Source organism: Pipistrellus kuhlii, unplaced genomic scaffold (genome assembly GCF_014108245.1).
Source record: "Pipistrellus kuhlii isolate mPipKuh1 unplaced genomic scaffold, mPipKuh1.p scaffold_m20_p_3, whole genome shotgun sequence".
Taxonomy (NCBI): Eukaryota; Metazoa; Chordata; class Mammalia; order Chiroptera; family Vespertilionidae; genus Pipistrellus; species Pipistrellus kuhlii.
The window spans coordinates 43,933,370-43,947,188 of record NW_023425529.1 but is presented as its reverse complement, the minus strand read 5'-3'; the positions used below and the strand labels follow the sequence as shown (position 1 = coordinate 43,947,188).

At 41.0% G+C, this 13,819-nt stretch overlaps 1 protein-coding gene across 4 annotated transcripts in view; it reads right to left on the bottom strand.

Annotated features, from left to right (window-relative positions):
• Positions 1-13,819, bottom strand: part of SCN8A (sodium voltage-gated channel alpha subunit 8) — a 178,920-nt gene that overhangs the window by 29,383 nt on the left and 135,718 nt on the right. For all 4 annotated transcript variants that reach the window (XM_036456540.2, XM_036456543.2, XM_045587995.1 and 1 more), the window contains exons 15-18: positions 8,843-9,016; positions 6,489-6,845; positions 3,279-3,746; positions 2,593-2,710 (exon numbers count right to left, since the gene is read on the bottom strand). In XM_036456540.2, coding sequence (XP_036312433.1) covers positions 2,593-2,710; positions 3,279-3,746; positions 6,489-6,845; positions 8,843-9,016 — 1,117 coding nt within the window. The remainder of the gene's footprint in view (positions 1-2,592; positions 2,711-3,278; positions 3,747-6,488; positions 6,846-8,842; positions 9,017-13,819) is intronic.

The window sequence follows — 13,819 nt, the reverse complement described above, 5'->3', positions numbered from 1 at the left end:
CTCCCTCACATCAATGTTTCTCTGTGTCACTCCCTCTCCCTTCTATTCTCTTTAAAAATCAGTGGATAAATGGGAAAGATATCCTTGGGTGAGGATTCACAAAAAAGTAAACAAAGTTAGAGAATAGTTTGAGCAGGGCTCAAAGAAACCAAGATGGCGGCATAAAGTATACACTTGTACATGCTGCCTCTCACACCAAAACTACAACTAAAAGACAAAACAACTATCACCCAGAACCACAGGAAAGCTGGCTGAGTAGAAGTTCCACAACTAGAAGGAAAGAAAAAGTGCATTGAGATCAGGTAGGATGTGCAGAGGCCAGAAACGCAGAGGTAGGGAGCAGTGCGAATCGGGCTGCTGACTGGGTGTGCAGTCTTTTTCAATGGGAAGGAGGTACAAGCTCCTGACTGCTCTATACTCCAATCTCCGGCGAGACTCTAGGAAGCCACACTCCTATGGGGAGAAACTAGACTGTCTGGCATCAGGCTGGAAAGTGAGGGTGGCTTTCTCGCAGAGGTGCTCATAGGAATCGTTGTTTACTGTGCTAGGGCATAGGACGTGGAGACACAGAGATAGCTGGCTGGCAGCCATTGCTGTTTGCTATGCTCTGGTGATTCCATGAGATCCTGGCCCACCCAATTTACAAACTCACCCAAACTGTGTGCAGTGGCTTTTGCATATGAATGGCCTGCCCTTTCACAGCTTAACTTAATAAACTGCAGCTGGGTCAGATAGTGCCAAAACTTCCAAACTCCAAACAAACAGGAAAAATCTGCAGATCTCCCTGTAGCTCCTGGGTGGCCTCAGGCAGTAGCTGACTTGCACTTCCTTGGAGATCTAGGAGCCAGTGTAACTACCGGTCAGTGTGAGATGACACCAGATTTCAACTCCTCACATCCATAAGTGATACACTCAAGAGGCAGACTCAGTGAGCACTAAAGCCTCACTGAAAGAAGTCCTGCCCCATAAAGGTGTCTCCAGCACAGCAGTTCTTCCATTATAGACACAATGGGTTCTCACAGTCAATTGTCCTGGAGGTCAATTCCTCCAAGTGTACCAACAGCAATCAAGGCTTCACTACAACAAGACTGTGCACATAGCCCATAAAGGGGTGTACTAACAGTGTCCACCTCAGGTGATTGGGCCCAATAGGTCACCTACCACACAAAGCCACTCCATCAACACAGGGAAGCAGCCAAAATGCGGAAACAAAGAAACACGAATATAAGAAATGGAGGAAAGCAAACTACTGGATATAGAGTTCAAAACCAGAGTTATAAGGTTACTCAAAAATCTTCTAGAAAACTCTGAAAAACTTAGTGAGACTTTCACGGATCTTAATGAGAATGCCAAAAAAATGAAAAAAGACCAGTCAGAAATTAAGCATACACTGTCTGAAATAAAGTATATAGAAATTCAACAGTAGATTAGAGAACCCCAAGAATCAAACCAAAAATTTGAAATATGAGGAAGCAAAAAACACCCATCAGAAAAACAAAAAGAAAAAAAGAATAAAAAAATACGAAGATAGTGTAAGGAGCCTTTGGGATAACTTCAAGTGTATCAACATCAGAATTATGGGGGTGCCAGAAGAAGAGAGGACAAGATATTAAAAACCTACTTGAAGAAATAATGACAGAAAACTTTCCCTACCTGATAAAAGAATAGACTTACAAGTTCAGGAAGTGCACAGCACCCCAAACAAGAGGAATCCAAAGAGGAACACACCAAGACACATCATAATTAAAATGTCAAGGGCAAAAGACAAAGAGAGAACCTTGAAAGCAGCAAGAGAAAAACAGTTAGTTACCTACAAGGGAGTACCCATATGATGTCTCAACAGATTTCTCAGCTGATTTCTCAACAGAAACTATGCAGGCCAGAAGGGAGTGGCAAGAAATATTCAAAGTGATGAACAGCAAGAACCTACAACCAAGATTACCCAGCAAAGCTATTATTTAGAATTCAAGGTCAGATAAAGAGCTTCCCAGACAAGAAAAAGCTAAAGGAGTTCATCACCACTAAATCAGGATTATATGAAATGCTGAAGGGTATTCTTTAAGAAGAAGAAAAAGAAGAAAAAGGTAAAGATAAAAATTATGAACAACAAAGTGACAACAAATACATATCTATCAAGAAGTGAATCTAAAAATCAAGTGAATAAAAAATCTGATGAACAGAATAAACTGGTGACTATAACAGAAACAGAGGCATAGAAAGGGAGTAGATTGACAATTCTCGGGGGGAAGAGGGTGTGAGGGGTGAGGGAAGAGATTGAACAAAAATCTTACACCTATGGATAAGGACAGAAACGGGGGTGGGGGTAGTAAGGCATGGGATGGGGGGGGGAGGTGGGGTGGAGGGGAGCTATTGGGGAAAAAGAGGAACATCTGTAATAATCTGAATAAAGATTTATTTTAAAAAAATAGTTTGAGCAGGAAAAACAGTATTAACTGCCCTCAAAATGATGAGGTGGGGAACAATGTTCTTTAAGAGAACCACTGAACCCCCACCATCCCATACAACCACTATCCCTAGCGACACTGTAAGCAGCAAGTGCCTTTTGCACCTCCCTCCCTCCTGGCCCCCCACCTTCTGTGAAGCAAGCTTCTGGGTCCAAGTATTCCTCAGGCTGTTCCACTGGGACCTCTTCTACTTCTGGCTTGATATCGATGGTACTTCCTTCAGAGGAGCTAGTATCATCCAGTTTCTAGATATGCAAGGAAAAGGGAGATCAAGATCAAGAGACTCTGCAGCAACAAGTCCACTCCCCACTGACTACTCCAAACCTCTGCTGTGGATGATGTACTAGCTATAATTTTTCTCCTAAATTCTTATTCTAAAGTCATCATCATCCAACTCATGATGGGCAAACAATTACCACAGGGCCTCCAAAACCTCTGTCAGGATGTGATATAACATTAGAATGCACTCAAAGATGACAGTAACCCATCCTAAACAAATGTGGCCATAGGCTGGTCTCAGGGATTCCGCTCAAACAGATTAATGGCAGGGAACTACTTGAGGATATACGCCAGCCTCTGACCTAGATGATCCAGGAGCCATGGAGATAGACCCAGGAACACCTCAGGAATCTCGGTCACCTAGGGAAGGTCTAGAATGGCAATGGGGTGTGTGTGTGTGCGCGCGTGTGTGTGTGTGAGCTGGCTATTCCAGATTCTCTCTACAAAGCCCATAGCTGAACCAACATCTGGAGCTGACAGAGCCCTGTTTGTTCTCACACAGGATCAAGGTTGGCTTCTAGGCTGGGACCTTACATCTTTGCTGCCTTCAGGATCTGATTCGCTGCTAACGTCCTCTGTGTTGACGTTCTCAAAGTCGGACTCGCCTACAGCGATGGGCACCCGCACGGTTAAGTTAGGGTTGTTGATGAAGGACATGTGGTCCTCATCAATGATGTACTTCTCCACGCTGCTGCCAATGCCACTGGTGGTGCCATTGCCATTCTTCTGGAAGTCACCGTTCCGGTGGATGTCTGCACCAGTGTGGTTGGCGATGCAGTTGGCCTTCTTATCGTACTCGTCCAGGGGTTTCACCTCATCCGCCTCACGCTGCTTGAAGTGGGCCTGCATGAAGGCATGCACTTTCACTTTGGTCCAAGCCACACCCTTCTTGATACGGATGACCGAGATCTGCAGGTTGTTCATTTCCCCGTCATCGTCCGTGGCTGCCAGATTGTCTGCACTGAAGGAGCTCAGGAGCAAGGCCAGAAACAGGTTCAGCACCTGCACCAGAAGCATCAGGAAAAAGGGGAGTGAATGTAGCATACTATTAGGTTAAGTTATCCATTAAACTAGGAAACTGGAAGCCTACAGATTTATGTAACACACTCAAGCATTTATTATTGAGTTTTGCTTGGCCCACATAGTGTTTTAAATGCTCATGTGACTAGGTGAGCACTGTGTTTGATTTTTGGTTGTAATATAAGGCGTTTAGCACCTCTTTTCTTGGTTCTTTTATAGTTTTACATATATAAGTATATATACGTATGTATGTGTGTGTATGTGTACCTTGGTTACCTTTTTTATTAACAGAAAAAGAAAAGTCTGTGTCCATTTTAGAAGAAAACCCCCCCAAAATAAAACCAAAAAGGTAGATATGAATTATCAGGTAACATTAAAGAGTGCATAAACGCAAAATGCTTATGAGCAGTAGATACCCTGGAGGACCCATGTCAGAAAAAATAGGTTTGGAGAGCCCTACTCTCATAAAACAAACCAAGAAGGCAGAACAAAGATACATTTCATGCCATCTCATTTTAAAGGTTAATTTTGTTTTCCTAACATTTATCAAATTAAAATAGTTTTACAAGATAGTGATGGTTCTGTTGTATATCTTAGTGTTAAGCCACTGGATACAAGCTTGCTTTCTTTCTTCCTTTCTTTCTTTCTTTCTTTCTTTCTCTTTTAATTTCCTGTTTTACTATATTAAAATAATTAACGTTAATTATTTTTATTAAAGATTACTTTTGAAAAGTGGGAGAGGTGTTCACTTCCTGATTTATACTTGGTTCTTAATTTGTCACACTTCTGAAGAGTAAGGCATATATTTTAAGTGGAGATAATAGTATGTACACAGTGGGAGGATGGAAACAATACATGAAATATACATATCTGGATTATCTGGGCCATCTGTAGAATTAAAGAGGAGCGTGTTGGTAATATGGAAAGAGCTTTGAAGGCCAAATTGAGGGATTTGAATTTTAATCGAATCCACTATCGGTTCTTGAGCAAAGGAGTCACAGGTGATTATATAGATTTGAGAAAGCCACTCCTTAGGAACTAGGAGTTAGGAGACGTATTTGCCCGAGTTGATAAAGGTCTGGATTAGGGCTATAGAGATGTCAAATCTTAGAATGCACAAGAATCTCCTGTGGTGAGATGTCTGTTAAAACTACATAGTTCCTTGGCCTCACCTGAGATTCTGATCCAGTAGATCTGGTGTAGGGCCTGGGACTTGACCTTTTTAATGACTGAAACTTGGGTGGTTATGATGTTGGTGGTCTTCTAGAAATACCGGATGGATTATAGAAATGAAAAGGGAGGGACAGATCTTAAGACTATGAAGAAAGATGTATATACAGAAAAGGAAGGAAGATGTATGAAAGACATCCAACATTTACTGGGAATGGGGAGAAAAGAGTCAGGAGAGACTTATAGTTACAGATTCCTAGAGACTAGATGAGCGGAAGCAGTGAGCAAAGGGGAACCTGGGAAGGTGTCATCAGAAGAAGAAATAATAGGTGGCTTTCTCATGTGCTCAGGTATCTGTAGACAGTCATGGAGAGCTGTCCTTGAGACAGCTGAAAATGGGAGACTAGAGAAATTGGGGTGAGTCAGGGCTGATTAATGCTGATCCTACTACATACTAGTAGGTAATAGCTGTGTTCACTGAAGGAGTGGAAACACTAGAGGGATCAGGACGGAGGCACAGTGGTTAGGTATGGAGAAAGGGAGAGGTTAAAACAGAAAACGTTACAGAAGAGGTGGCTATAGCTGGTTCAGAGGCTGGTAAGTAGGAACCCTCTACTGTAATGCTTCTCTATTGCAGAACAGGGAAGAGAACTAACATGAATGAGCTGACAAGGGATCCTCTGAGTGTGCTTCTTCCAGTCCTCCTTCCCCTACACTTACAAATGGGATTCAGCCTGATCTGACAAGTGAGTGGTCCCATGCACTTTAGTGTGCATGTCAATTACCTGGGGATTTTGTTAAAAATGCAGATTCTGATTCAGTAGTTCTGGGTGGGGCCTAAGTCCTGCATTTGTCACACACTCTTAAGTGATCTCATTGCTGCTGGTCCTCAGATCACACTCTGAGAAACAAGGTGTTAAAATCTGCTGGTGAATCAGAGGCAGAAAACAGCAGGCAGACAGATCAAAGTAGAGCAAGAAAGCAATCTGTCACTTCTAGAAATTAAATAAAACCCTAAGATGGGTTAGGTCAGTAGTTCTTAATGTAGGGCAATTTTGCCAACTAGGGGGCAATGTCCGGAAACATTTTTGGTTGTCACAACTTGGGGTTGGGGTCACTACTGAAGAAGAGAGGCCAGGGATGCTGCTACTTGTCCTACAATACACAGGACAGCCCCACAGCAAAGAATTATCTAACCCAAAATGTCAATGGTGTCAAAGTTGAGAAATTCTGGTTTAGAAGACAGGAACTTTTGTAGTAGAACGAGTATGAGTTTGATGTCTAGGATCTAATACAAGTCCTGACATTGATCAACTATGTGAGTTTCAGAAAAGTCACTTGGCTGAGTTTATTTCCATAACTATGAAAAACGCTGGCAGGTTGTGGGGCTTATGACTCAGTAGGCCTCTGTAAATAGCAGCTTCCTTTCCTTATTTGTACCTTAGAGTTCTTGGGACAAGAAAGAATAAAAACCAACACAGACATGGAAGATACTAGGAGGACTAAGCAGACTGGATGTCTAGGCTAAGGTAAGATGTACGAGTTAGTACTAACCACCAAGTTGCCAATAACCATGACCATCATGAAGACAATGAGGCACATGGCCTGGCCTGCCACCTCCATGCAGTCCCACATGGTCTCGATCCACTCCCCGCACAACACTCGAAAGACAATGAGGAAGGAATGAAAAAAGTCATGCATGTGCCACCGAGGGAGTTCACAGTCCTGGTTGATCTTGCAGACACATTCTTTGTAGCTCTTCCCAAACAGCTGCATCCCCACCACAGCGAAGATGAAGACAATAATGGCCAGCACCAGGGTCAGGTTGCCCAGGGCACCAACTGAATTTCCAATAATCTTAATCAGCATGTTCAGGGTGGGCCAGGATTTGGCCAATTTGAAGACTCGGAGCTGAGGGAAAAAACAAACACACACACACAAACAAAAAACAAGTGATACTCCATCCATTTTCTTACCACATGGCTAAAATAAAAGCTTAAAACATTAATAAGATCAGCTTAACTTTATTGAGCACCCTTGGGAAATTCCCAGGAATTTCTAACAGCCTTGGACTAAAATGGGAGAAACTGAGAAACAAATAAGGGAAAACTGATTAATTTTACAGTAAGTGAAAAATTTAGAAGTAGGAACCACAAATACTGGTTTTAGTCCCTGAGCCAATCTACTTTTTTAAAAAACCATACACGAACATATCTTTTTCCTATTAATTTTCCCTCAATTTCTCAAGGGACATATCAAGAAAACGTGATATGTAGTGAACAAAAAGATTAATATGGTAAGGACAATGACAATAAATTACTGTCATTAAAAAAGCATTTAAAACTTCTAAATAGCTGCTTTTTTGCTTGCCAATAAATAATCAACGGATGATATGAAACTTTGCAATATGTTTGGAATAATTGGAAGGAAGCACAACCTCCAAGAAGGGGCAGTTCCACATGTCAAACATCTTCTGAAAAGGGACTATACCTAGTACAAAAGTAGGTTTACGATTATTTGTACGGAAAATAATACAATAGTTAACAAATAATAATACAAGAATACAGTGTGTTTCATGTACTCACAACTGCAAACCTACTTTGCCCCACCCTGTGTTCATATCAATTCAGAAGACAGAACTTTGTATGTCAATCATGAAATTTCTATATTCTAATTCATTCATGTGAACAGATTACAAGGTCTTGGCTAACAGCCTGAGAATGCATAAAGGCTATCATGGAATGATGATAACGAGGTTATCATCAGATGTCTTAAGTTAACAACTAAAAGATAATATGACAGGAATTCTAATAGAAGCAACAGCATCGATTTAAACATTTTTATTTTATTTTATTGAAAACTTTAGTCTTATCTGAGGGTTCAAGATTTACCAGATGTTTCTCTGTGTATATCTGGGTCACTCATATATTTTTCTCTTGACTGGCTTCTAATTTATTAAGAATATTAGTGCTAAGCCTTCTATGTTTTAATCCTGCTTCCCATTTTGTAGATAATGAGAACTGTGGGCTGGATCCTAACCAAGGACTAGTAAGCAGAGGTTCCAGGAACTTGGCAGCTGTTAAATTTGTGACTTGAACTGAATGAGATCTCTATTTTACAAGTATTTCTACTCCATTCCAATTCTCTTACTTAGATATGCTGACTAACCTGATGAAAAAAAAAACCCTTAAATTCTTCCAGCTGCAAGTGCACAGGTATTTCCCAACAGGGAGAAGCCTAAGCCAGTTCCGATGCTTTGTCTGAGCAGGATCCACAAAGCTTCTCAGGGACTCAGCACGTCACTATGCCGACGCTAACGGGACATTATTCTGATACTGTTACTGTTCTTTCAGAGTCATTTTAGTGATTACACATGAACTTCTTCAAACACATTAATTTTAAAAATTCATCTTAGTTAATGATATGGAAAACAAAGCCAGTGTTCAATAGCTAATTTCAATATTTATTTTTTAAAGATTATTTTATTTTCATTTTCTGGAAGGAGTCATCAAAATAGAAGAAATGAGGAAAGCCATCTTTGAATAAGGAGGAATTTTTGCCATTTCAGAGAGATGTTCGGATAAAGAAACAGGTCCACAAGCAAATCCAAATAGGGTCTCAGCACAGCCCTTCATTTTTTACATTAATCGTTACCTTATGAGGAACTTCCTAAAACTGATGTCTGTTCACTGATTGATTTTAAAAACTAACTTCTATATTAGGTGTTTAGCAGGACAATTTAGCAGGACAATTTTCAAGATTTTATTAGACAAGCCAATAAATAGCCAACTGGAACTGGGAGTAGAATATAGCTAAGGCTTTTTAAAAATCAAATTAACTTATACAAAACTCTTTCTAGTATTTGCAAGATAGGAAACGTAAAAAGAAATTGGAGAAATGTGGAATACCAATCGGAAAGATCGCAGCACCGAAAGCCCCTCCACATCTGCTAGACTCAGTTCCATTAAACTGAGGGAGACAATAAATCCGTCAAAAATGTTCCAGCCTTCTTGGAAATAATAGTAGGGATCCATGGCTATGAGCTTCAGAAACATTTCCGCTGTGAAAATTCCAGTGAAAACCTGAGGGGGGAACACGCATGGGTTAAGAAAAAGAAATAATAGGAGAATGGCTTTATCACCATCTTTGAAAATAATATATCCAAGAAGCCTTACGAGCCAGCCTTGGTTAGATTCTGCAGCTGAGGAATCAATATCTGGATGTCCCATGACTGTTTCACATGATGCAGGAAAGTTTTATTTTTATTTTTACTTTTCAATATATATTTATTGATTTCAGAGAGAGAGGAAGGGAGAGGGATAGAGAGAAGGAAACATCAATGAGAGAGAAATACTGGTCAGGTGCCTCCTGCGCCCCCATCCCCCCCCCCTACTGGGGACTGATTCCACAACCCTGGCATGTGCCCTGATAGGGAATTGAACCAGTGACCACCTCTTGGTTCATGCGTCAATCAATGCGCAACCACTGAACAACACTGGCTTCCTTCCTTCCTTTTAAATATTTTTTATTCACTGATTTTTAGAGAGAGGAAGAGAGAGACTGAGAGAGATAGACATTGATTTTGTTGTTCCACTTATTTATACATTCATTGGTTGCTTCTTGTATGTGCCTTAATGAGGGATTGAACCCAATAACCTTCGAGTATCTGGACAATGTTCTAACCAACTGAGCTACCTGGCCAGGGCCTTATTTTCCTCTTGAATGAAGTACTCAGCCCTAATGTTTCCATATTTGTTGCTAGAACCACCCAAATCACATTATTTAAATGTGGCTGAAAAATGATTCTAAGCAATGAGAATACCACACAGGTGACTGCTTCTAAAGGGTTGGCAGTCATTTGAGTACGTATGCTTGGGAGGTTTGCCTAAATAAACAAATAAATATATAATCACTCCTTGTTTCATAATTATATTAGGAAAATACAGCATTATTTCTGATTTGATATTTTATCAAATGTAAACGTTATGCTACAGGATTTCATTTTAAACAGTAAAGCAATAGAATGTTGCTAAAAGTGTACAAAATACAGGAAAAACATCCATCGTCTCACCACCTTGCTTCCAACTATTTTTTTTATATATCCCCTTTCTGCTTTTTTCAGATGCGCACACATTTTGGCAAAGTTGTAAAGTCGCTGTTACCTGTCTCCCACTCCTCTGCCTGGCAGAGCACCTGTGCTGCCTGGTGCCTCTGTGTCCCACGGGCTTAGTCACATGACAGGCAACAGGGAAGTAAAATGCCATGAACAAACCAGCTCCCTCGCTCCATGCTAACCCCGCTATGCCAGACTCTTACTGAATATTATGTTTTTTAGAGGTGAAGACTTTAAATGCAATAGACTTAAGACTGACAATAAATTATAATAGTACTTATAACCACTTGGTTATAAGTACTAATTTTCAAATTTACACATGAAGGAGTTTAAGGAAAATGTTAAAGAAAAGGTCTGAGGAGAGAATTAAAAATAGTGAAAAGTACCTAGATTACAGATATTGTGGAAATATACTGAATTGATGTATAGAAATTTAAAAACCTCCAGAATGACTTGAAGGATAAATATAAAAATAGATTACGTGGGCTACCAGTTTTTTTGGGTCCACATACTTTTCTGTGGCTCCCCATTTTTCTACATTGCAGATACAGTACTAGTATTCTTTTTTTTTCTTAAATATATTTTTATTGATTTTTTACAGAGAGGAAGGGAAAGGGATAGAGAGTTAGAAACATCAATGATAGAGAAACATCTTATCAGCTGCCTCCTGCACAACCCCTACTGGGAATGTGCCCACAAACAAGGTACATGCCCTTGACAGGAATCGAACGTAGGAGCCTTCAGTCTGCAGGCCGACGCTCTATCCACTGAGCCAATACAGTACCAGTATTCTAAAATGGAAAGAAAATATTACCTGAAGAGATCCACTTAGGCAAAATCAAAGTTCATAAGGCAACCTCAGTATCTACAGATAAAACATCCTGCTAAGAGAGGTCAGAGAAAGTTAGGGCAGCTAGTCACTTCTGGACATACATTTTTACCCTTAGTGCAAACCCATCAAAGGTTTCTCTACAGAGACATGTTCGTCTGCTTAATGCATCCCAGGTGGAAGCTGCATTTGCTGTCCCACTGGTTCCTGGTGATGCACAGGAAGTGCCCAGTAATAAGCACCGGCTGACTAACTGCAGAGTATCCATACTGAAGGATACTCCCTATGAGAAAAATCAGTGGTGCTGCCTTCCAATGGGGTGGATGGCTTCCATACACCTGGTACAAATGTCCAGGCCAGAGGTCAGCAACCCTGTTGTTTCAACACAGAGTGCTGCCATCATTCGGAGTTTGGGTGAAAACAAATTTGCAACCATTGGCCGCATGAAGAAATTACTTTTTTTTTTTTTTTTTTTTTTTTTTAAACAGAAGAGTAGATTTTTGGTTATCCCTACGATGTCATTCTTATTTGCTCTGAGATATGCTTCTTGAAGCGGATAAAGAAGAATTATACAAGTAAGCAGTGAATCAACAACTGTACATAAATGTCCCTCTCGTGAATGTCATCAACTATTCACCTAGGGATTTATGTTCTAACGCAGCAGTTCTCTGGGTGTAGCTGAGGATCCCAGTCTCTCTAAGACCCTTTCAGAGTGCATGAGGTGCTCTCTTTTGCAACTGTGTGAGGCCAGGTTTTCTTCTTATGCTTCAGCCAAAACAATACATTACAAAGGACTGAATATTATACATAAGCAGATAAGAGAATCTAACTATCTCCTATTAAACTAGACATGAAAGATATTTGCAAAAATATCAAACAATGCCTTTTTTCCTTAGAAAATATAACTTTACTTCTATCACTTTGGTAACACAAATACCAAAGCTAACTCATCTCATAAATGGTATTAAAAGTTCTTCTACAAATATGTAGATAGATGAATGAAAACATTTTGCAAATATGTTTTTAAATATTTATTTTTATTATTTAAAAATTATTTTTATTGATTTTAGAGAGGAAGGGAGAGGGATAGAGATGGAAACATCAATGATGAGAGAGAATCATTGATCAGCTGCCTCCTGCATGCCCCCTACTGGGGATTGAGTCTGCAACCCAGCCAGGTATGTGCCCTTGGCCAGAATTGAACTTGGGACCCTTCAGTCCACAGGCCAACTCTCTATCCACTGAGCTAAACTGGCTAGAGCTTTTAATATTTATTTTTAATGTGAATTGCGTGTAAAATAAGAAATTGCATGACTTTATCTATAAAAAAAAAAGAAAATATAACTTTATCCCATGAAATATATTATTTATGTAATTACACAATGGGTACATTATGGTGACTTTAAATAAATATTTAAGATTCTCATTGGCTTTAATTTCAAATATGGTAAATACCAATAGATATAACTATCATAAACAAAAGCTTTTTAGCTCTTTTTAAGAGTATAAAGGGGTCCTAACACCAAAAAAAGATTGAGAACTGCTGTTCTAATAGAATGTTCTGAATTCAGAGCTGGCATACCTTTTAATTGGAGAAAACCCTAGACTTTTGAAAAGGATTTAAAAAGAGGTAATGCATAAGAGGCTATAAGGACACAGATGAAAGAAAAATTAAAATTATAAAAAAAATTCCTTTAGGTTGAAAATCTAGGTAAGCTGGGTTAAGCTGTAGTCAAGAAGCGATAACGTGTATTTGGTAAAGAAGGGCAATACCTTTTTCCTTTTCTTGCTTAGAATCTCAGAAATGAAACTTACATGCCCTTCCTTCCATATGCCCAACCCCTCAAATGGTCCCGTCCTCAATCCCTCGGGTGGCGTCCATGTGGAGGGGGGCCGGGGCAGGTGCCGGGCCTACGCAGCGCATGTGTGCCCGGGAGCAGCCCAATGTGAGGCGCTCAAGCCTAAGTGGGGGAAGGGGAGCCGAATGTGTGGAGTGGCCGGGCCTGCGGGTCCGAGCCTGAGAAGTCTGAGGAGGGTCCACACGGCGGACACCGGTGTGGGAGCTGGAGAGCCCAGCCTAGGGAGTCAGCCTGCACAGGGTGGGCCCCGCTGTTAGAGCTAACAGTGGCTTTTGATCATGTAAGTTAACACAGTAAAGACAATGGCAACCAGGGTTCTTTTTGTTAGCTAAGGAGCTATAAACATAGAAAGGAGAAAACCAGAACGAATCCTGCTGGGTTAGAACTGGAAGTGACAGCGTGAACTCATGCTGTTCAGTATATACCGTTAGCTTGAGAGCAACAGCTAGCCCTGCACTGAGAGGGCCTGGGCCTGCGTACTGCCCCAACAGATCCTCCCTTCTAAAGGTCATTTTCCACTAACCCAGGACTCCTTGCGAAATGGCTGATTCCAGGCCTGAGGCAGGAAAAAGATAAAGTTGGCTTGGGAAATCTTGTGATACCAGAAAACAAGGAAGTAATGAGGATGGGATGAAAGGACCCAGAAGCCAGCCTGAAGGAACTCCCATTGGCTCAAACTGGAATGGTGTAAACACCGAAGCAAATGACAGTAATGGGTTATAACTCACCAAATAACACTGAAAACCATGAGTCCATACTGATATCTTGTATAATAAAGAAGTAACATGCAAATTGACCATCATACCCTCACACAAGATGGCCACCCCCATGTGGTCACAAGATGGCCTCCACAAGATGGCTGGCAGGGGAGGGCAGTTGTGGGTGATTAGACAGCAGGGGAGGGCAGTTGGGGGCGACTGGGCAAGCAGGGGAGGGCAGTTGGGGGTGACTGGGCCTGCAAGGGAGGGCGGTTGGAGGGGACCAGGTTGTCAGGGGAGGGCAGTTAGGGGCAATTGGGCCAGCAGGGGAGCAGTTAGGCATTGATCAGGCTGGTAGGGAAGTGGTTAGGGGTGATCAGACTGGC